The 21,540-nt window shown below is 33.7% G+C and overlaps 4 protein-coding genes across 6 annotated transcripts; all 4 read left to right on the forward strand.

The window, feature by feature from the left end:
* The first annotated feature begins 1,076 nt into the window (after nt 1-1,076).
* On the forward strand, nt 1,077-4,730 carry LOC7453640 (peptidyl-prolyl cis-trans isomerase CYP21-1). Of its 2 annotated transcripts, none has more exons than XM_024598592.2 (7): nt 1,077-1,397; nt 2,031-2,112; nt 2,328-2,375; nt 3,067-3,090; nt 3,211-3,393; nt 3,926-4,001; nt 4,276-4,730. In XM_024598592.2, exons 1-7 carry the CDS (start codon nt 1,296-1,298, stop codon nt 4,328-4,330), a joined length of 570 nt encoding a protein of 189 aa, XP_024454360.2. In that variant the 5' UTR covers nt 1,077-1,295; the 3' UTR covers nt 4,331-4,730. The 2 variants fall into 2 exon arrangements, with proteins under 2 accessions (XP_024454360.2, XP_002305507.3); XM_002305471.4 differs by having other exon boundaries at nt 1,088-1,397; nt 4,360-4,730.
* A 2,838-nt stretch (nt 4,731-7,568) lies between these two features.
* LOC7470391 (uncharacterized) lies at nt 7,569-10,573 on the forward strand. The gene is made up of 3 exons (XM_002305472.4): nt 7,569-8,796; nt 9,638-9,983; nt 10,179-10,573. The coding sequence occupies exons 1-3, from the start codon at nt 7,757-7,759 to the stop codon at nt 10,437-10,439; spliced, it is 1,647 nt and encodes a 548-aa protein (XP_002305508.2). The 5' UTR covers nt 7,569-7,756; the 3' UTR covers nt 10,440-10,573.
* A 1,082-nt stretch (nt 10,574-11,655) lies between these two features.
* On the forward strand, nt 11,656-15,332 carry LOC7470392 (26S proteasome non-ATPase regulatory subunit 4 homolog). 2 transcript variants are annotated; one of them, XM_024598653.2, is made up of 10 exons: nt 11,656-11,824; nt 11,908-12,021; nt 12,097-12,202; nt 12,703-12,817; nt 12,906-13,115; nt 13,478-13,769; nt 13,900-14,023; nt 14,648-14,751; nt 14,843-14,911; nt 14,993-15,332. In XM_024598653.2, exons 1-10 carry the CDS (start codon nt 11,813-11,815, stop codon nt 15,041-15,043), a joined length of 1,197 nt encoding a protein of 398 aa, XP_024454421.1. In that variant the 5' UTR covers nt 11,656-11,812; the 3' UTR covers nt 15,044-15,332. The 2 variants fall into 2 exon arrangements, with proteins under 2 accessions (XP_024454421.1, XP_024454422.1); XM_024598654.2 differs by having other exon boundaries at nt 14,996-15,332.
* Nucleotides 15,333-19,498: 4,166 nt separating this feature from the next.
* Nucleotides 19,499-20,845, forward strand: LOC7470393 (actin-depolymerizing factor 5). The gene is made up of 3 exons (XM_002305474.4): nt 19,499-19,639; nt 19,745-20,004; nt 20,533-20,845. Exons 1-3 carry the CDS (start codon nt 19,619-19,621, stop codon nt 20,681-20,683), a joined length of 432 nt encoding a protein of 143 aa, XP_002305510.1. The 5' UTR covers nt 19,499-19,618; the 3' UTR covers nt 20,684-20,845.
* Nucleotides 20,846-21,540: the final 695 nt, after the last annotated feature.

Here is a 21,540-nt window from a genome sequence, read left to right on the forward strand (position 1 = left end):
TCCTCTTCTCCGCCATTTATTAGTCCCCAAATCATTAGGAAACTTTCTTGTTTGTAGAATAAGGATTGATGTTGACCTCTCTTCCTTTACAACTTTAGAATTCGTGGTGATCTTGTATTTTCTTGTATCACTAGATCCTTGCAAAAATATATAAGTAATATGTTGTCACATGTCTCCAAATAAAATAAGAAATCCTTTTCAAGTATAGAATCCAAAAATAATAAGGAAAGATAATTCCAAATTAATTAGGAAAAATAGCGTGATTTTCATACAATAACTTTTAACTTGTATTATACTACTTTACTGAACTATGATTGACCTGAAATTTTATCCCAATATAAAATAACGCATCTGGAATTATATGGTAAAGTTTTAAGTTGATTCAACATTCAAATTTAGGGTTATGCTCAATATCATAAAACCGAATAATAAGAAACATTAAACCCAAAACAACATTTCTAGTCAATTTGATTCTTGGACTTATAATAGTCTTGCTCAGCACCTCAATCTGATTCGTTGATTTCATAAACTGATATGTATCATATTTGCAATTAAGAACTTGTTTAGTATTGTAGTAACCATTGTTTTTTTAAATGTTTTTCGCTTGAAAATATATTGAAATAATATTTTTTTTTAGTTTTTAAAATTTATTTTTAACATCAGCACATCAAAGCAAATTAAAAATACATAAAAAAATTTAAAAATAAAAAATATTATTTTTTTTAAAAAATATTATTAAAATAATAAAACAAAGACTCTAAAACAAGATCTACCTGTTATTCAGGGCGTGTGCCGTGTGCCGTGTGCCTTCAATCATTAAGAAATCCTAAATTTTATAGAATTCTGAGCTTTGGGACAAATGTAAACAAACATCGAAAAATGTGACTAGGCCCAATCGACACATACAAAACCAGCTGAAACCAGCTCTCCACAGCCCAAATCGTTCAGTATAGCTTTTCTTTGTTGGTCTTATTGGGCTTAAGTGGCCTGCCAAGTGACATGACAGCCTGGCAGCCTCGACCCTAACTCCATTCACATGCCATCCTGAGAGAACCACCAACGCTGTTCTAGCGTAGCGACATGTCGTTTTTCAGCTTTTTACAAATAAATAAATAAATAATAATCTGTTCTTAGCAATCACTACAGGTTTTTTGGACGCTCTCCAGCTTCTAGACCAGAAAATATAGGCAATCAAGGTGTGATCTTTCTTTATATTTGCTGAGAAGATTTAAAATTTCTGTGACCCATGAAGGAGAATAAAGTAAGTCAATGAGAAATTAAGCGAAATCAAAACAATGGTTAGAGATTGTCCAGCTTGGGTGGTTCAACCTAAGTGCCTCCTTCTCTTCTTTGTCCTGCTTATTTTTCTCATCTTTGCCTTTACCAGTCCTAAACAGGTATATTTCTTTGTTGAAGTTTTGTTTTTTTTCTTTAAGGTTTTGTTTTTCTTAGGATTATTTGGATCCAGACTTGTGGGTTTTGCTTGGATTTTGATTTTATGATTTGGGTTTTGTTTATGAGGTAATTGGTTTGTCAGTGGTGGTTGTGAATTTATTGAAAATTGAGTGGACTACTTTAGAATGCAGCATTGCCTGATCTAAAGTAGCAATCTTGTATGTTTTGTCTGTGAATTTTAGCTCTGATATATAGTTGAACCATAAGCAGGAAGTAGTTGTTGTGGTATTCTGGTTCTGCTTTTGGATTGTGTACCAAAGCTTTCCTGATGTTAGCATCTTGTTTGAGCCTTCAGTTTCTTGTGGCCAAGCTCTTACGTAAATTGGTAGATCAGGCAAAGTGTGTCATTGTATTTTATGAATCTTTATAAGTGATCCATAGTCTCAAATTAACTGTTATGATGAGAAGCCGAATCAATATCATTAGTTACTTGTCATGCTAGATATTTTCTCCGTTCTTTTTTGTTCAGTGCTGTTTGATTTGTTTAATAATTCTTTCAGTTTCCAACAATGCTGCAATGCTGGTTGTTTTGTGTTTGTGAAGTGTTGAGCTACCGTTTTCAATTTGTTGCTTAGGATGAGGTGAAGGAAGAAGAACAGGAGTATGAGATAACTCATAGAGTATACTTGGATGTTGATATTGACGAGCAACGTCAGGGTACAGCTCTTTTATCTGTACTATTGAAGAACATGCAATAAGAAGTAATATTTTGCAAAATCTCCCTTCTTTTCTCTAAGAAGAAACAGAAACAAAAAAAGCAATTTTCTAAAGTACACTTATCTATTGGCGGTTATGCATTGGATTGATGTCCCATAAGTTTGTTCTCCGTTTTATCTCTTATTAATTTCAATAATTTGTCTGGATTTATGCAGGTAGAATTGTTATTGGATTATATGGAAAGGTTGTATCAAAAACTGCAGGTATGTTTTTGATATACTGTGCATGAAAGACAATCTACCTTCATTTTGCAAAATCAGAATTCGAGAGATAATCAGCATCTCCATGATGAACTATTTGAGGTTTAGTACATTTATAATTTAGATGGTTAAATTGGTGATCTGAGCTTTAAAACTTGTAGTGAAACTTCCTCCAGTCTTTGCGAACAAACAATGTCATAGTTGCATTGGCTTCTTTACAAGCTTCAGATAACTTGTTTAACAGCTCCTTGTTCTTGTATATAAGATCATCCGGGCATTATGCTTTTATAGAGGCTCTTTATCTTCTACTCTCTGTTATCTGATATATTATATTCCCATTTGTTTTCTCTGTTACTCTCAATTAAGTAAATCTTGTTCAACACTATCCTTTTCTAGCATTGACCAAAAAAAAATTTGTCTATGATCACCACTTCCGAAATTCTTGATTCACTTTTCAAATAAGTACTTACTGGAACCAAGTTTACCCTTGAACCAGTTCAGACAAGTATAAATTGGGACATAGTCTATATTATTCCTTTTGCGCTAGCCCTAACAAGCAACTTGATTTAAAGAAAGAAATTGAAAATCTTATCTTGATTTATTTGGAAAGCCAGATTGGGCTGTTGAAACTGACCTTTATTTATCAAACCCATTACCAAAGTGTGTTTAATGATTGATTTTTTCTTCTTTCCAGAAAATTTCAGGGCTTTGTGCACAGGTATTTTCTCTCTTCTTTTTATTAACTTCTCATTCTATGAATCCTTTTGCTTCCATTGTCAGTGATGGAAGTCATTTCTATAATTTACGTCTTAATATAATTATCACTATTCCCTTGCAGGGGAAAAAGGTAAGGGTGCGAGTGGGAAGCCCCTCCATTATAAGGGAACACCTTTTCATCGGATAATATCTGGTTTCATGATTCAAGGCGGTGACATAGTTTACGGTGATGGGAGGGGAAGCGATTCTATATATGGAAGCATCTTTCCCGATGAGAATTTTAAGATAAAACATTCACATGCAGGTAATTGAATTCATCATTATGCTGATTTCTGATTGCTTTACATGGCCACTAGGCATGAATGGGTCGTGTTTGGTGGTGGTGGGGGTAAATCCCTTGAATATTACGAGGGTAATTTTTACTTGTGTTTGGTGAAGGAATTGAGTTGAGATTAATCATTAAGGGAGGATAATATCTACCCTCCAAATGGCAAAAGGGGGTTTAAATTTTACCCTCTAATTTTCGTTCTCTTTCTTCTTGTTTGTCTCAAAAGTCTCACCTAAATAATTTTTTATTTCCCTCTCCCCGATCATTACTGGTAATTTGATTGGTTTCTGTCTCTTTCCACTAACAATTTACACTTAAATTTACTAACGTTCTGAGCATCTATAAAAACTAATTTTTACACCCTTGACAATTACCTTTGAAAATTTCTTGTCTAATTCTTAACCTTATACCAAATGCAACCTTAGTTGAATCTGCAGGTTATTCTCGAGTTTGAAGTCTGCTCTTTATTATCATCATTTTTCCCACTTTGTTTGTTCCTTTTCTGTAGGAGTTGTTTCCATGGTGAATTCAGGACCAAATTCCAATGGCTCTCAGTTTTTCATCACCACCATTAAGACTAGCTGGTAAGTTATTGAGAGATGTAGATAATATAAAGAACAATCTGGCAGGGTCAAAATAGCTGTTTTCTGGCAACCTAGCAAGACCCGAGTCTGAACATTTCTTAGCTGTTTTGGATTATCTAGTTGTAATGCATTTCAAGCCATAAGATAAGTTCTCTTTACCACCCACAACAAATCTGTCTCTGAAAGAAGCTATTTGCTTCCGCAATAATGCAGTTTTATCAATCAGATTTAGCTAGTTATCCGATGAATTGCCATTGACAAAGTAATTATGCAGGAATTTTGCATCATCAATGATGCACGAGACTAAATCTATACCAGACCTGTACTGATCTCTGGATGCATATGTCAACTTATGTAGGCTGGACGGAGAGCATGTTGTTTTTGGAAAGGTTATCCAAGGAATGGATACGGTTTATGCAATTGAAGGGGGAGCAGGAACTTACAGTGGAAAACCCAGAAAAAAAGTAATTATTGCTGACTCAGGAGAGATACCTAAGGACAAGTGGGATGAGGAAACTTGAAGCTCCTTTAACACCAGCTAATTTGTGTACTCTGAGTTTGTTAATTTGTGATTAGATAATCAATTAGTATGCTTTTCCTATTCGATAACTGTTGTTAATAGAAACATGCCAGTGGTTTAGCAACCATATAAATTGTTCTCATCTCATATTTTACTTCCAAGCTTGTTAACTCCACCTCAATTTTTAATCTTAAATATGGTATTATATTTATGGTTGTTTTTTAAAATATTTTTTGTTTAAAAATATATTAAAATAATTTTTTTAAAAAAAAAATTATTTTTAATATCAATAAAAAAAAGTTATAATAAAAAAATAACTTTTTTAATAAAATGCATAACATGGTTTTTTGCAATCCTAGAGATCCGTTCGTGAGTCTTGTGGACTTTATGAAGGTTTAATTTCTTATTGGCTTACTGATGCTCATACCTAGACAAGATTAGTTAACGGGTTAAATTAATTTTCTTTTAATATAAATAAAGATGTTTGGATGATGTTAGAATCATTCCAGTTTAACTTGATTATCATGCGATCTGGAATATAAAATTAGGATAACTTTACATAAAAAAAATTATGCTTGAAGCTCAACAATTTAATATAAAAAAGATGAAAATTAAAAAAATTAAAAGAAAAAAAAATGTTAAAGAAAAAAATTGAGTCAATTCGAGTTAACTTTACTAACCCGTCAAACGCGATATGAGATCGGGATTAAAAACTTCAAATTTTTTAAAAATAATCTATAAAAAAAGATCAAAGTAAAATCAATAATAATAATTAAAAAAAAAACTTAGCCAACATGTGATAACTTGACTAACCTATACTCAGGATAATCCTGTAAAAAAAAAAGTGAAAAAAATTACAAAACTCAATGATAAATAATTTAATACTAAAGAATAAAATTGAAAAAAAAAAACCTGAGTTAACCCTATATAACCTGACTAACTCGGGATATGAGATAGTGATAACCACATACAAAAAAAGCATAACAAATCACAAAGCTCAAAATCCAAAAACTTAATGTCAAATGATGAAATTGAAAAATAATTAATTTTTAAAAAGGACTTTAAAAAAAAAACAAACTTAAACCGAGTTAATCTTCGAAACTGGTGGCTCAGGTCATAAGACCGAGATTACCTTGTAGAAGACGAACATGAAAAAATAACAAAGAAAAATTCTCAATCATAAAAAAATAAAATCAAAATAAATAGCAATCAAGACAATGAAGATCAAATCTTGTACAAAAAATAAATGAAAGAAAATGAGGACCAAAATTAAAAAAAAATTAAATAAAATGTTGAAAGATAAAATTGAAAAAAAATCAAGTAAAGGATAACAAAACATAAATCAAAAGATTGAGTACTAAATTTGATACAAAAATCAAATGAAATAAAATGTTCAAGGATGAAATTGAAAAAAAATAAATTTCAAAATGCATTAAAATAAAAACAAAAATAATAATTATAAAAATAAGAACCAAATGTGAAATAAATGCAAATTGGAGGTTACAATTGAGTTTTTGAAGGCTTGACGTGAATATTGAGGCCTGAGAGAGAGAAAAGAGGGGAAGGAGAAAAAACTTCTCCGTCGTCGTCGAATCATTGTGGATCTGAATACACGCGCCACCCCATTATCTACACTATATGTGGACACGTCAGATAACACGATGATTGACAATTTTTGATAGTCATAGAGCTCCCCACACACCGTTAAAAAGCCGTGAGGGATGACCACGCGCAAACGCACGCATTTGCAATTCTTTTATTAATATTTTAATATATTAAATTACTAAATAACCCTAAGGACATTTGAATATTACAAGGAAAAAAAACATAGTTTAAAGATTAATATGTTTGACAGTGTGGTAGCGGTTGCTTTTCAAATAATTTTTTGTGCCGAAATACATGCCAATGATTTTTTTTAAAAAAATTATTTTTGACATCAGCACGTGAAAACGATCCAAAACATACAAACCATATTAAATTTTAGCAAAAAAAAAATTAATTTTTTTAGAAATGTGGTTTACATCATGTTCCCAAACGCTTCCTAAAATGCCTTTTCAAACCATGATTAGAGGTTTTTTAAGGTTAAATATGTCATTTTATTATGCGGAAAAGAAAAAAAAAAAAAAAACTCTCCATCGAAGTTCAGTAATTTTTAACTTTTAATGGTATTTACATCATTTAAATATGAAAAAAAAAGGCCTTAAGACAAAATTATCCCCACTTAATTTATTAGTGAATATCATATGGAGAAAAAAACGATTTTACCCTTAGCTAGGTAAACGGTTTTCGCAGAGAAGGGAAAAAAAAGAAGAAAATGCACTGTGCTAATCCACAATGCATTCTCTTAGGCTATGCAGTAGATTACTTATCTATTTTAGGTTTTTTTTTTTAATAATTATAATTATAATTATAATAGGATGAATGAAGAAAAACGGAAACCTTGTATATCGTTTTCTAACAGTGGAGATCGTTATAGTCAGCTACCTGGGCATTGGGACGTGCAGACAAAAGAAACTGGATCGGCTAAAATATTAATGGATATCATGACACAGCAAATAAACTTCTCCTTCACATGGAAGGTTTGACTTCCACAGAAATAATCACAAGAACAAACAATTAGACATGGCAAATATTCAGTATCTTGTTTTTGGTGTTACCTGCTGGGGATATTCGCATCAACTTTCGGTCCCTGAGACTAATTCTTTTATACGGATCTTGAATTTAATCCTTCCTTTGGTCTGGAGGGGGGAAATTCCCTGGGATAACACGTGATTCTCACAAAAAAAACAAGACATTATACTATATCTATCCTGAAACTGTCTAGAACATCAATGCTTCTTAATAATCTGGATGTGATGATATTAAAAGATTTTTAAAAAATTATTACAATATGTTTTCAAAATTAAAAAAAAAAAAACAGAATAAGAAACCATCGACAAATGGTTTCACCAAGAATTACTACCGTTTTTCACTCTCCAGGACACCAAATGGTGGTCAAAAATGGATAGTAAAATATAACTAACGTGTCGTAGTTAATCACTTACATCCCCAACATCTTCCACACTGTACAGACTCAAAATCCATCAGATCGTACACAGCACATTCAGGGACAGCCGACAACAAACAAACCCAAAAAGAGGGATGCTCTCTTGCTTATCACCACCACCACCACCACCTTAACCAGCGTCTAATAAAACTGCCACGGCATCCTCCGCCCCCCCCCCCCCCCCCTCTAATGGGTAGCGCAGAAGAAGCCAACAAACCTACTTCACCCTATGATTCCTCTTCGCCATCCCAACCTCTGCTCTTCAAACCTCCTTCAACTGAAGAGCCAAACCAACCTGACCAACCTGAATCTGACCCTACTCAGTACCTCCAGATCTCTTACAATTATGGTCCTAGACCGTTCAAGGACCTTCCTTTTCTAATCCTTTTTGTTCTTGTTGTTCTATGTACTTTTGGGTTTGGTATCTTCTGTGTTTTTCACAAGAATCCCAATTACTCTAATCTATCTTCATATAAATATGACTTGAATTCTACTTCTTGTGTAAAAGGTTCGAACTTTAATGGGTTTTATGAGTCAAGATTTGATTTTTATGTTTTGAGTTCATCAGGTTCAGGTTTTTTGAAGTCTTTGATATGGACCCTTGTAGTTACTTTGATTTTGAGTGTGCCCATTTGTTTTCTTCTGCTACTTTTGCTTAAACATTACACTAAACAAATTGTCTATGTGTCACTTCCGTTCTTTATTGTTATACCTATCTTCTTTAACGTGTACTGGTTTGTTGCTTGTACGGTTAGTTCTTCTTGTACTGATGCATTCCCTCTAGTCTATAGGATTTTGGTTTTTGTTTTTGTGTTCTTGATTATTGGGATCATTGTGTGGATTTTTGTGGCTAATTGGCATAGAATTGAGTTAACAGTCATGATAATTGGAGTTGCCTCTGATGCTTTGTCAAAGAATCTGGGTTTGTTTGTGGTGATCCCATTGTTAACACTTGGATTAGTGGCGTATTATGTGCCTATCGTGGTATTTTTAGTGTTTGGGAGATTGAATGGGAAAATTGTGCCTAAGGAATCAAATGGAGAATATAGGTGTGCTTGGAAGCAAGATAGTTGGGTGCCAGCGTACTACACTCTGGCAATTCTTACAATGTTGTGGTCTTTGACTGTGTTGGTTGAAGCTCAGGTTTATGTCATAAGTGGAACTATTGCACAGTGGTACTTCACAGGGGAGGACTCGAAACCTAGAAGGAGTATAAGAAGTTCTTTGAGGTGATCTCTTGCTGCTAATTCTTTGTTTCACATATTAGATGCACATTGCATGTGTTTTTGAATTGTTATTTGTATATCATATGGTTTACTTGATTTGCATTCTGAATGTTAGGACGACTCTGGGACATGCTTATAGGTTATTATTTTTGGAACATGATTCTTATGTTGAATAGTCTCTCTTACGAGTTCTTAATGAGCGAGGCACCTGTTAATGATGGTTTTTTTAATAGAGATCGGTTAATAATTAGGAAGCCCAAGAAAATGGAAGAAAATAATGAGCGACTCTTCTGCAGAGGCAAGCATGACACAAGAACAGTCCAAAATTAACTAATTTTTTGGTCATTTTATATGATTTGTGTGCATGCCCATTTTATTTAAATCACCTGTTACTTTGGATCAAGCTGAACTTAGTTCTTGAACTTTTTTTTTTTGTTTGTTTGAGTACTTGGAACAATTTTTTGGAAGAAAAAAGTAGGCTCTTCCATTAATTTTGACTGTTGATAATATTCTAGAAACACGACGGTGGGGTAAAAACACGTGATTTGAAAATAGAAGGGAAAAAACTAATGGAGGGGGATGTCTTGATGATTGATCCTACTCCTAGCTATCTTGAAGCTTTTCTTTTGCTGGCTGGAATTCAGATACACCTAAATTGTGGATGTACCTTCAACTAGATAAAGATTTCACATTAATCAATCTCTCTAATCATTGGCAACATCCTTTTATTGTCCTCAATACCAGTATCTCAAGGCACATTTCCTAACCTGCTCAGAACTAGGTATTTATGATTGTAATCATGACATGATTATCTTTTTGACCTTTGTGTTTTAAAATTTTGCAGAAATGCCTTTGGTCCTTCCTCTGGCACTGTATGTTTATCTGGATTGCTTATTTGTGTTGTTCGCTTTGTGCGTGCTGTGGTCGATAGTGCAAGACAGGAGGATATTCCTGGGATGGTGAACTTTGTCTTGCGGTGTTGTGTCAACGCATTACTTTCAGCAGTAGATTTTCTTAATAAGTTCACAATCAACTTTGCAGCCATTACCGGTGAAGCCTACTGCACCTCTGCGAGGATGACATATGAGCTGTTAAAACGTAATCTGCTCTCTGCTGTTTTTGTTGAGACTGTTTCCACTCGTTTGTTGGCTGGAATTGCGTTCATACTTTCATCAATATATGCAATTGTGGTGAGTAGTTATTCTAAGTTCTGTCACCTTTTTATTACTAGATTGCTAGTTGATGGTGATTTACTACATGTGGTTTCTGCGTAAATGTCCATACTAGTAATTTACTATTAGCTTGGATGTTGATATTTTAGTTTTAGATGACGTAATCTAATAGTCTAATGCGAATCTTTTTCTTGATTCTATATCTGTAAACAGGTCTGTGCTATCCTGAAAGGTGCAAGCAATATTGGGTTTTATTCATATGTTGTAGCTGTTCTTGCATGGGTGCTACTGATTATCGTGCTGGGTTCCTTTGTTCATGTTCTGGACAATGTGATCGAAACCGTTTACATATGCTATGCTGTAGATAGGGACAGAGGGGAGGTTTACAAACCAGAGGTTCATGAGGTTTATGCTCTCCTAACTAGTAGTAGAAATCATAGATCACCTACGGCTCCCACTGCTCCTCTTGTATAATCAAAATATCATTGTCTAAATTTTGTATTGTCGTTGGCTATATAAATTTTGTATTATAGCTGTTAGTTGGCAGATTGAGCATAACTTGCATTGGTTATGAACTTTATTTAATAAAGAGCAGGATTTTCAGGCAACTCAACGTGCTGTGATGGTAATATGCCTAATGACATGGTCTTAATGTGGTTTACTTAAACATGTTTTAGTGGTGTATTTCATTTTCATTTTAACTGGGGTATGATCTCTTGAGATGTATTCGCAGATGCTTTCAGATTGTATGCCCTCGATCTAGTTGTATTGTACGGAAGGCCATCGGTAGCCATGGTTTCATCTGTGTGGGACTCGTGCCTTGCATTTGTTTAATTCGTCTTTTCCCCTGTATGTTCTAACAATCAGAGACTTCAGGTTTCTAGACCATAGTTATGACATCCAATCGAAGAATGGCTCTAGCTTGTTGGTTAGTCAGGTTAGCTTGTTGAAGAGTCAATCTAATTTATGATTTACATAAAAAAAAACAAAAAGAACATTATTTTCGTTAAAAAAATGATTTGATTGTTTGCTATTCGGTGTGCTCATGCTTTTTAGAAAATTAAATTAAAATTTTTTGTTTAAATGTTTTGATGGTTTTAGATTATGTTGAAAATAAATTTTAAAAAATAAAAAAATATATATTATTTTAATATATTTTAAAATAAAAAATATTTTAAAAAACAACCAATACAACAATATTAAATATTATTTTAATTAACATGTCAAAGAACTTATTCATGTTTATCAAGAAAACATATAGTTCAACCAGGTCTTTGCTAACCCTATTTCATATGGGCAGTTTTTGCACTCCAATAGAAAATAACATGCTACTTTAGTGTTGATTTGCTGGTTTGATAGGTCTTAACTTATAATTTTTAAGTATTTTTTAAATTATTTTTGCTCAAACTTCAAAGGAATATTTTATTTTAAATATTTTATTTATAATTTTTATGTGTTGGTATAAAAAATATAAAAAAATTATCTCTATATATTTTTAATTAAAAAATATTTTTAAAAAATATTATGATAAAATCATAAACAAAAATAACACGGTTTATGTTCCTTTAATTATTAAAATGATCTTTTGGGCCTCTGTAAATGGGCTAAATCTAAGTGAGAGTTTTGAGTCTTGACCCATCATGTGCAGAATTGGGCCCTGGACCTATAAATCCACATTCCTTCTTCTCTTAGACAAAGGCATCAGGCAAATTTAAAGTACCCACCCAGCAAAGCAGGCTGTTGAGTTTTGAGCAAGCAAGAAAGAAAATAAGAAACATCAACAAAAAGAAAAGCTCTTTCTTCTTATTTTTCTTCTCGCGCAAGCACAGCACAGACTAACAGCAACAATGGTTCTCGAGGTAAGTAATTGATTGAAACCCGAAAAACAATAACTTAATTATGAATCTAAATCTCGTTTAACGTTTGTTTTGACGTTGTTTAGGCGACTATGATATGCGTCGACAACTCAGAATGGATGCGAAACGGCGATTACTCTCCTTCTCGTTTTCAAGCTCAAGCTGATGCTGTTAATCTCTTATGCGGCGCTAAAACCCAAGTAATTTCACTCTCTTTTTCTCCTTTTTGGTTTTTGTTCGATAAGTCTGGTTTTGATTTTTTGGGGTAATTGTAGTCGAATCCAGAGAATACAGTGGGGATATTAACAATGGCAGGCAAACAAGTTCGGGTTTTGACTACTCTTACTAGTGATCTTGGCAAGATTTTGTCTTGTATGCACGGTGCGTTTATTTTATACCATGCCCTTTCATGCTTCAATTATTATTTTTTTAATTAATTAATGTGTTAGTTTTGTTTTTGATCTTGAATTTATTGGTGGGTTTTGTTTTTTTTTCTTATATATAATTTAGGCTGTTTTATGGTTACTGGTTATTATCAAGTTTGAGTATTTATGTATGTACTGTGAATGGCAAAGGTCACTACTCTACAACTGAGCTTTGTTAGAGTGTTTTATGGTTACTGGAGATGATTGAATTCAGATTTTTATGTATTGTGAAGGAAGAAGTTCAAACTTTATAGCTAATGTGATAAATTGCCGCAGTTATAACCATTTATAGGCGAAAAAGAATAGCAAAGCTTGTTTCTGAATGTGAGCAATACAATGCAATCTGAAATACCCTAAACCAACTCTAAGTTTTCAGTTAAATTCACAAGCACTTTCTTGCTTTTTTTTCAAATTATTTGATATTAAAGTCTATCAGTTAATTTCTTTGTTATGTAGATCTAGAAGTGGGTGGTGAGATGAATCTATCAGCTGGAATTCAGGTTGCACAACTAGCTCTCAAGCATCGTCAAAACAAAAATCAGCAGCAAAGAATAATAGTTTTTGCTGGAAGGTAAGCTTGTTTGTTGGTTTACTGCGACTAGCTTGTTCTTTTTTGTTTTTGATCTAAGTTTGTCTTTTTTTGCTAAATGTTTTTTCAGTCCTATCCAATATGATAAGAAGATGTTGGAGACCATAGGAAAGAAATTAAAAAAGAACAATGTATCTCTAGATATTGTTGATTTTGGAGAAGACAAGGAGGGGAAGCTGGAGAAGTTGGAGGCCCTCTTTGCTGCTGTCAATAGCAATGAGAGTAGCCATATAGTTCACATTCCTCCTGGTGGAGTTGCTATTTCTGATGCTCTTATGAGGTGTGATACTCTATCTTCCTTTGTTTCACTAGTTGAGGCTGCAGCTATCAGTGTGCAAATTAATGGTTATTTCTTTATGAGAATGGTTTCAAATATGCTGATTTGAAAGAGTGATTTTTGTTAAAATAGAGTTGATACGTGTTGTAATTGTGGATTTGATTTGGAGAGCTGAAGTAATTCACGTGTAATTGAAGAGCTCCTCACATTGTTTTTTCTTGTGATAATAAGCAACTGAATCGTATACAATCACTATCGGATATTTCTTGTCTCATAATGAAATGTAAGATATTGGATCAATCAATAATATTTTACCTCATTTGTGATGTTGTTCAAGTGATTTGAATTTTTTATTACGTTGGCAGTACACCTGTATTCACTGGAGATGGGGAAGGAGGGAGTGGCTTTGCTGTGGCGGCTGCAGCAGCTGGTGGTGGCGACTTTGATTTTGGCGTAGATCCTAATTTAGATCCAGAGCTGGCTCTTGCCCTTAGAGTTTCTATGGAAGAGGAAAGAGCTAGGCAAGAAGCTGCTGCAAAAAGGGCTGCTGATGAAGCTGCTAGACAAGAAAAGGGAGAAGAACCACCATCCAATTCACAGGATGCAACAATGGTTGACAAGGCTGCCGAAGCAACCAACAATGCTTCTGAACCAATGGTTGGTTTCATTTTGACTCTTACCTGTTTGTGTCTGTGGGTCAATACTTCTGCTGGACAAAGCTTGCTTTCTGTTTGGGTGCGTCTTTCTGATTTCTTGAATTTGCTTTGACAATTAACTGTGGTGATAGGATGAAGTGAATGCTCTACTTCAGCATGCAATTACTCTATCAATGGAGAACTCTGGATCTGATCCCTCAGTTCGTGATTCTGAAATGGCGGAGGCAACCAATGAAGATCAGGATCTGGCAGTGGGTAGGTTTTGTTCCATTTTAATAAACATGGCCTGCTAGTACTTCGAATTTCTCTCTGCTTCTCTAATTCATATATAATAAAGTGCTCCTGTATATTAATTGCTAATGAACACCTGGATGTGAGCTCAAAGCTCACATTTAAATTTCAATTCTCCTGAGATTCATGTATGACATATTTATGACATATTTACATTATTCTAATGTTTCATTATTTGTTTGTACTTGTGTCTTGTGTTGAGGATAAGAGAAATCAGAAAGGATAATGTATTGTTAAGAAGCCAATAATTTTGGGATTTACATGCAATTGAATGTGGAATCGACTAGCAAGTGCCAGTGCACCCAAAAAATTACTCAACGGTTCTTTTTCTAGTAGAACTTCTGATTGTATTGGCGTACTTATGAATTTTTTATGATTGGTTATTGGTTTTTCTTTCTGAACTTCCTGGTTTCTAGGTGAACTGCTATCATCTTTGCCCAAGTTACTATGAAATTGACACAACATTTTTTAAACCTTGCCATGTTGTGCGCCAAAGCTTCAAACACTAGTCAAATTTGTTCTGATGCCATGATTTTTAAATTAAATTGGTGAGCCTGCATTGACCCACTGAATATCTCTTGCTTGCAGCTCTTCAGATCTCCATTCAGGAAACTGCAAAAGATTCATCAAGTCAGTCAGATATGAGCAAGGCTCTGGAGGATCAGTCTTTTATGTCATCTGTCGTTGCATCAGTAAGTACACTTTGAACCTGCCTATAAAGGACTCCTTGATTGATCACCTTTAGCACTAGGTTTTCTTTCTGACATTTTATTCATCTTGCAGCTTCCAGGAGTTGACCCTAACGATCCCTCAGTGAAGGAACTGCTAGCATCTTTGCAAGGCCAATCTGAGGTGTGCTCATGCTTTTTAATTGTTTCTTTATGTCAAACATTTGCAATGCACATGTTCTAAATTTGCGATCATTATTATTAGCAGTCTGAACAGAAGAAGAATGAAGATAATCCACCAAGTGATGGCAAGTGAATGGCTCTTGATAACTCTTCATGAAAAGCATTGCGCTGAGGAGAATGAATAGAAAAGCAGACTTGATAGAAACACCTGTTGAATTTACTACCTATTTTCCAGTTCTAATGCTTTCTCACTTGAATAGGCTGAATATCGGGGTAGGATGTGAGAATTGCTGTCATTATGCTTTTAACGATATGCAATGGAATTGATGTCTTTGTTCTGCGGCTCGCTTTATGGTTGCCTGCATTGGGAAGAAAACAATGGCTCATTGTTAGTTAAAATTGGAGTTGCTATCTTTCATTCTTATTGATGTCACATTGACCAGTATTCTGCTTTTCGTTTCACTCCCTCGATCCTGATTCTATGTGAAATAACGTCACAGCCTGGTATCGGTCTGGTCAGTCTCTCAGGGTCTGTCTTGGACAGGGTAAACAATAGCAGGAGCCAGACTCTCTGTTCAGAAATTTCGAAGCAGTGTGCAAGAGGTGTTGTCATTGTGAGCAAGACTGGAGGCAAAACTGCTATTTGCTTTAAGCCTTCAGTGAAACCAGCACTTCGCTAAAGAGGGATGGATATGGGAAAGGATGCATGGAGTGAAGTGGAAGGATGAGGAGGGGAAATGATGAACGAGTTACTATCAATTGAGTGTCTTGCTAACGAGGAAGGAGAGGGATGATTCGAAATTTACAAAGGATAAAAATGGAAGTCGAAAGAACTGGAAATTATCAAATGAAGGATGTAAATAATAATGTTTTTCTTTCCATCCATCCTCCCCCTTCATATGGCCATATAGTGCTTGCAAACGAGACAGACAAAGTCACAAAAGGTCTGTTCTGGATGTAAAAGTTAGAAACTGGCGGTACAGACCTTTCGCCTCAGTTGAGTTAATTACCCGGTTCACCAGGCTGGGCCATTATTCTTGAATAATGCGACCCGGATGCATATTTCCTAACCACTCGAAGGATTAGGGTCGCCGCCAAATTGAGTAGTTCCATTAAGAAGAAGCCAGGAACCTAGCGGGGGGTTCGTGGGGTTGAAACAGGTGATAACCATTTCATAGCCACGCCTTGCCCTCACCATATTCTGCCATGCCATGACACTAGTAGTGACTAGATATTCTATGAACAAATAATCCATTGACAGTAGTTGTGGGACACATGTAGGGTTACTAATTTCCACAAAAGAGGGCCATCATCAGAGTAAATGACATGTCCCCTTTGCACTCCCATTTCTTCTTTTGCTTGTGGTTTCTGAAGATGTTAGTGTTTGTACTATCTTTAACACCAAAACTAGTCATCTTTATCACGAATAATGCATAGGTATATGTAATGCTATTCTATAGAAATATTTAAAAAATATTTAGGTTTAAAAATATAATTTATGTTATTTTTTAATATAAATCCTTGGATAAAAAATTTTTAAACTTGAAACTTGTATATATTCATCATTATCTTATATTTAACTTTATCAGATAAAATAAAAATTGTGAAATTTAATATCATTACTGTTTAATTATCAAGACAATGATATCATGTCAAATAATATATATATATTTGCTACTCGAGCTAAGAACCCTCCAAGGGTGGGTCAACTTCAGTGGTTTCTCTTGTACCTAGAAGCTTTCTCTTTAGTTTCGACAGTGCTCTTTCTGCAAAGTTCTTTTCTTCTATCCTCTTTTCGCCATTGCTTTTACGCTAAGACTTGGTTTTGAGGAACACAAGGACAGGGAGATAGGGATGTGGGTTTGTGATCCGAGATTGGGACCACCGTATTATCTGCATAGGTTATGTTCATATAGTAAAAGTACATGCCTAGTTTATGTGATCGAGCAAGGTGGTCAGCAACGCCCCTTGTTAAGTGTAGCCGCGCTGCTCCAATTCTCTACCAAGCCCGATAAAGGTTAAAAAAAGTTTTTTAAGAAAACTAAAAGTCATTTTTCGATAACCTAATTGGTGATTTTTCAATTCAATTTTATTTTTTAAAAAGGGATTTGTCTACGATTTCCATGTCACCTTCTGAGCTGTTGGGAGCTACAGATGATAAAATTTGAAGAAAATTAGGAGGGTCAACTTTATTGCCCTTACAGATTTATATCCACAAAACAGAATGCGATCCTACTCAAGCACATTGTTTTCGAATATCATGTTACCATATTGGGTCAATTAAAATATAAAGTATGAACATGAGGGGGTCTAGTTTAATTGGTTAGGTTTTGAGTTTGCTCCCTAGAGATCACCAGTTCGAGTATTATAAATTTCAAAGATACTAGAAGTTTACATGGTCGTTAACTTCAGGGTCCGTGAGATTAGTCGAGATGCGCGTAAGTTGGTCCGGACATCCATGTTAATCTAAAAAAATATATAAAGTAGGGGCAAATTGAATCTATAAACCTGGAAATTGCATTTGTTTCTCCAAGAAAAATGCTAGAATTTGCCATTATTATTATTTTCTACGAATACATAGTAAAAATTAAATTTTAAATCGAAAAAAACTCAATTTCAACACTTGATCTTCTAATTTAAGGGATTTTTTTTCATTCTTCCTCTTAGTCAGAACATATCAATTATTTGACTTTTGTTGATAGTACTGTATCACTTCATTCCTTAAAAATTATTGATTTATAGCTATTTACCTTAATATTCTAAAATAACGTGGGTTTTTTAATGGTATTTTATTATTCATGTATATGAACAATCTTAATATATTTTCTTAAACATATTATAGCAATTATGTATTCTAGCTAAGTTGGTTAGGGTCGTGGGTTCATGCATTTGCCTGTCATATATTTTTTGAAAAATAAAAGCTGACAACACAAATTTCATATTTGTTTTTCAAAATAATAGAAGCGAACAACATATCATCCTTCCCCTCAATAAAAAAAAAAAATAAACAGAGCTAGGCATGCGGGCTCAAAATGCTTGAGCCGGACTTGCTAATGGTGGGCTACGCCCTTGCATCGTGAGAACTAACTTGTCGCCTATGACTTTTTTTCTCAAAAAAGTCATATGCCATTCTAAATAGGTTTTAAACATGATTTTATAACATTTATTATTTTAATTTAACATTCAATCACACCAAATATGGACATACTATTTTGAGATTATTTGTCAACATATTTTAATAATCATAAAATATTTTGTCTTAAAAAAATAAAAATAATGATTCCAGTTAAAAATATTATGTTAACTAAAATAAACAAGAGATGTGTTAATAAAAAAAAAATTGTATCTTGATAAGCAAAACTCTAAACGACTATGTTTTCAAGGTTAATAACAATATTAATAAAATTTATTCCAGAGAGTTGAAAAAAATTACTGCAAATATCATTGTCACTGTTTACTCACCGATAGAATAACAGATGGTCTGTTTGATGATTACATGTCAAATTCACTAACGGGTATACCGACAAACGAAAAAAAATCACCAATGAAATAACATACAATTTTTCTATTAGTGATATGTTATATTCAATTATGGAAGTATCGACATAATGAAGTGGATAAATTTTTTTCTAGCACACCTTTTCTGTTTGTAAGTCCATCTTTAAAATTATATCGATAGATCACAAATCACTGGAGATGGTTTTTCCAACCAATTATTTATGTTCATATAGTAAAAGTACATGAACATATTGCCCAGATTTATATCCACAAAACAGAATGGGATCCTACTCAAGCACATTGTTTTCGAATATCATGTTACCATATTCGGTCAATTAAAATATAGAGTAGAAATATGAAAGGTGTAATTTAACTGGTTAGATTTTAGGTTTGCTCACTAGAAATTACCAGTTCGGGTATTATAAATTTGTATCTTGATAAGCAAAACTCTAAACGACTTTGTTTTCAAGGTTAATAACAATACTAAAAAATTTATTCTAGAGAGTTAAAAAAAATTACTGTAAATATTATTGTCACCGTTTACTCACCGACAGAATAACAAATGGTCTGTTTGATGATTACATGTCAAATTCACTAACAGGCGAAAAAAATCACCAATGAAATAACATATAATTTTTCTATTTGGTGATATGTTATATTCAATTATGAAAGTATCGACATAATAAATTGAATAAAGTTTTTTTCTGGCGTGTTTTGTCTGTCTGTAAGTCCATCTGTAAAATTATTACCGACATATCACAAATCACTAATGAGAGTTTTTCCAACCAATTATTTCTGTCGGTGGTCACATCGGCAAGTTTTATGCCGATGAACTGTGAGTATAAATATCGATGTAAAATTTCATCCATGAATCTAAAAAATCTGGCAGTAAAAATACTAAAAGATTTTATAAAACTTGTATATTTTTTTTGTTTAAATAAATTTGGTTACCTCGCGGACATACTGAAAGAATCCTATGGTCAAAATGTGGGATAAATAGATGAAATAAAATTAAATTTGTCAAATCGAGGATAATAGTTCATCCAAAAATAAAACTAAGGGTAATGGATAGAATTGTAATAATTACTAACACTAGTGGCCATTCAACAGCAACATCTTTATATAAAGGCTCATATACTCAAACCCACCATACCACTACCATTTGTCTAAAGAAAACAACACAGTACATCTCCCCTCCAATTCAACAAAAATGGCAATGGCTTTCAAGATGGTACAGTAACATCTTCTTCTCTTTCTTATATTCCTTACCATAACATGTTAATAACTTTTCCTTACATGTATTTGTTTCTTTGTTATGTATCTATGGCAATGACAGGCAACGACAGGCATGTGGGTAACTGATGAATGCAAGAACTCATTCCATGAAATGAAATGGAGAAAAGTTCATAGGTACATAGTGTTCAAGATTGATGAGAAGTCGAGATTGGTAACTGTGGACAAGGTTGGTGGCCCTGGTGAAGGCTATGACGATCTTGCTGCTTCATTGCCAGATGATGATTGCAGATATGCTGTGTTCGATTTCGATTTTGTCACTGTTGACAATTGCCGGAAGAGCAAGATCTTCTTCATCGCATGGTCCGTCCCCTTCTCTTGTAAACTCCTGATTAACTTATCATCACAGTAGGGTAAGTACAAGCCACTTTTTTACCCCTCATCAATCACACGCAAAAATTACTGAGGTACGAGTATTTTAGGGCAAGGTTTGGATCTGAATCGTCCGCTTACCGTGTTAAGAAATTAACAACGATAACGATGGTTAATGTGGATCGTAATTCTCAAATTTTCGAGTTTTAAAAACTTGGCAATCTTAGTAGGGGCAATTATTTTGATTTTGATCTTGATTAATCTGTAAGAACTTGTAGAGTTTTAGAAGCAAGTGGCCTGATCTTGACCAACGTCTCCTCCACGTCTCTAGACGATTAAAATTAGGTATGGCGTCTAAGGAGACTTGGGTTTCACATGTAGACAAAAAGGTTAGGTCAGTTTGGAAGTATAGTATATGTAATGATTCAAAACAATCCACCATGTATATGATTTTTCTTCGTTCACATAGAGATTATTAATGGGTTGCTTACGAGTCTTGTTAATTTGGGTTAATTTCAGGGCTCCAACAGCATCGAGAATCAGAGCAAAAATGCTTTATGCAACCTCCAAAGATGGACTGAGGAGAGTTCTTGAAGGCGTCCACTATGAACTCCAAGCAACCGACCCAACTGAGATGGGATTTGATTTGATAAGGGACCGAGCCAAGTAAATATGATTAGGGTTAGATAAATTATGTTCTGGCATCTTACTTTTATTTAATAACTCCGACCAGATGTGCTTTCTCGCTGTAACTTTTCGACCTTTATCTTTTAGACTTTTCGCACAAATGTAAGTTGATGTTCTAATTTGTAATAATACTGTGTGTGTCGTACATGGGTGCTAATTAATTTGACGACAATAACCTTCTTTTCTGGTCTCTTTTAACATGGAAAGCTTAAAAAGGGCATCTTAGTGTGATTATAATATGCTTAACACTTTAATTTCCACTAAAAGTCTGTTTGGTATGTATTGTAATGCATGGTTATTGTTTTTTTTTAAATCTTATTTTTTTTTATTTTTTAAAATTTATATCAAAATAATTTAAAATAAAATAAATAAAATTTTAATTTTAAAAAAAATTATTTTTAAAACATAAAAATAAATAAATTTAAATATGTAAGATTTAATATATTGAGTTCAACCAAGACACTTTGGATCAAATCCACGTAGACTGATTAATTATCAATCAAATTTCTCAATAAAGATTTTTTTTCAATGGTGCTCTCAATACAAAGTAGAAGTGAGAAAATATAGATTCACCATTATCCATTTAGCATATTAAGACTCGCTTATTGACTGCTTGGCAAGCAGTCTTCCTTTTTCAAGCTCAAGCTAGATTTGTTTGTTTTCATAAGAGCTTCGCTGGAATTTTACTGTATCAACCGTGTTTTGTGGATCAAAACCATGTTGAAGCGTAAATTTATTACAAGATTTCTCTTATTGCATCGGATAACATTATTATATAAAAATCTAAAAGATATTGACATTTCAATGTGAAGTTGGCACTGTTCACTCACTCATAATATA

The sequence above is a fragment of the Populus trichocarpa genome, chromosome 4 (genome assembly GCF_000002775.5).
Source record: "Populus trichocarpa isolate Nisqually-1 chromosome 4, P.trichocarpa_v4.1, whole genome shotgun sequence".
NCBI classification, from domain to species: domain Eukaryota; kingdom Viridiplantae; phylum Streptophyta; class Magnoliopsida; order Malpighiales; family Salicaceae; genus Populus; species Populus trichocarpa.

Coding starts and splice junctions, on each gene's coding strand:
- LOC7453640 (XM_002305471.4), top strand. CDS start 1,296: ATGGTTAGAGATTGTCCAGCTTGGGTGGTTCAACCTAAGTGCCTCCTT. Junction 1,398..2,030: donor CCTTTACCAGTCCTAAACAG/GTATATTTCTTT, acceptor TTTGTTGCTTAG/GATGAGGTGAAGGAAGAAGA. Junction 4,002..4,359: donor ACCACCATTAAGACTAGCTG/GTAAGTTATTGA, acceptor CAACTTATGTAG/GCTGGACGGAGAGCATGTTG.
- LOC7470391 (XM_002305472.4), top strand. CDS start 7,757: ATGGGTAGCGCAGAAGAAGCCAACAAACCTACTTCACCCTATGATTCC. Junction 8,797..9,637: donor AGTATAAGAAGTTCTTTGAG/GTGATCTCTTGC, acceptor AAAATTTTGCAG/AAATGCCTTTGGTCCTTCCT. Junction 9,984..10,178: donor CATCAATATATGCAATTGTG/GTGAGTAGTTAT, acceptor ATCTGTAAACAG/GTCTGTGCTATCCTGAAAGG.
- LOC7470392 (XM_024598653.2), top strand. Junction 12,203..12,702: donor GATTTTGTCTTGTATGCACG/GTGCGTTTATTT, acceptor TTTGTTATGTAG/ATCTAGAAGTGGGTGGTGAG. Junction 13,770..13,899: donor ACAATGCTTCTGAACCAATG/GTTGGTTTCATT, acceptor CTGTGGTGATAG/GATGAAGTGAATGCTCTACT.
- LOC7470393 (XM_002305474.4), top strand. CDS start 19,619: ATGGCAATGGCTTTCAAGATG. Junction 19,640..19,744: donor TGGCAATGGCTTTCAAGATG/GTACAGTAACAT, acceptor TGGCAATGACAG/GCAACGACAGGCATGTGGGT. Junction 20,005..20,532: donor AAGATCTTCTTCATCGCATG/GTCCGTCCCCTT, acceptor GGTTAATTTCAG/GGCTCCAACAGCATCGAGAA.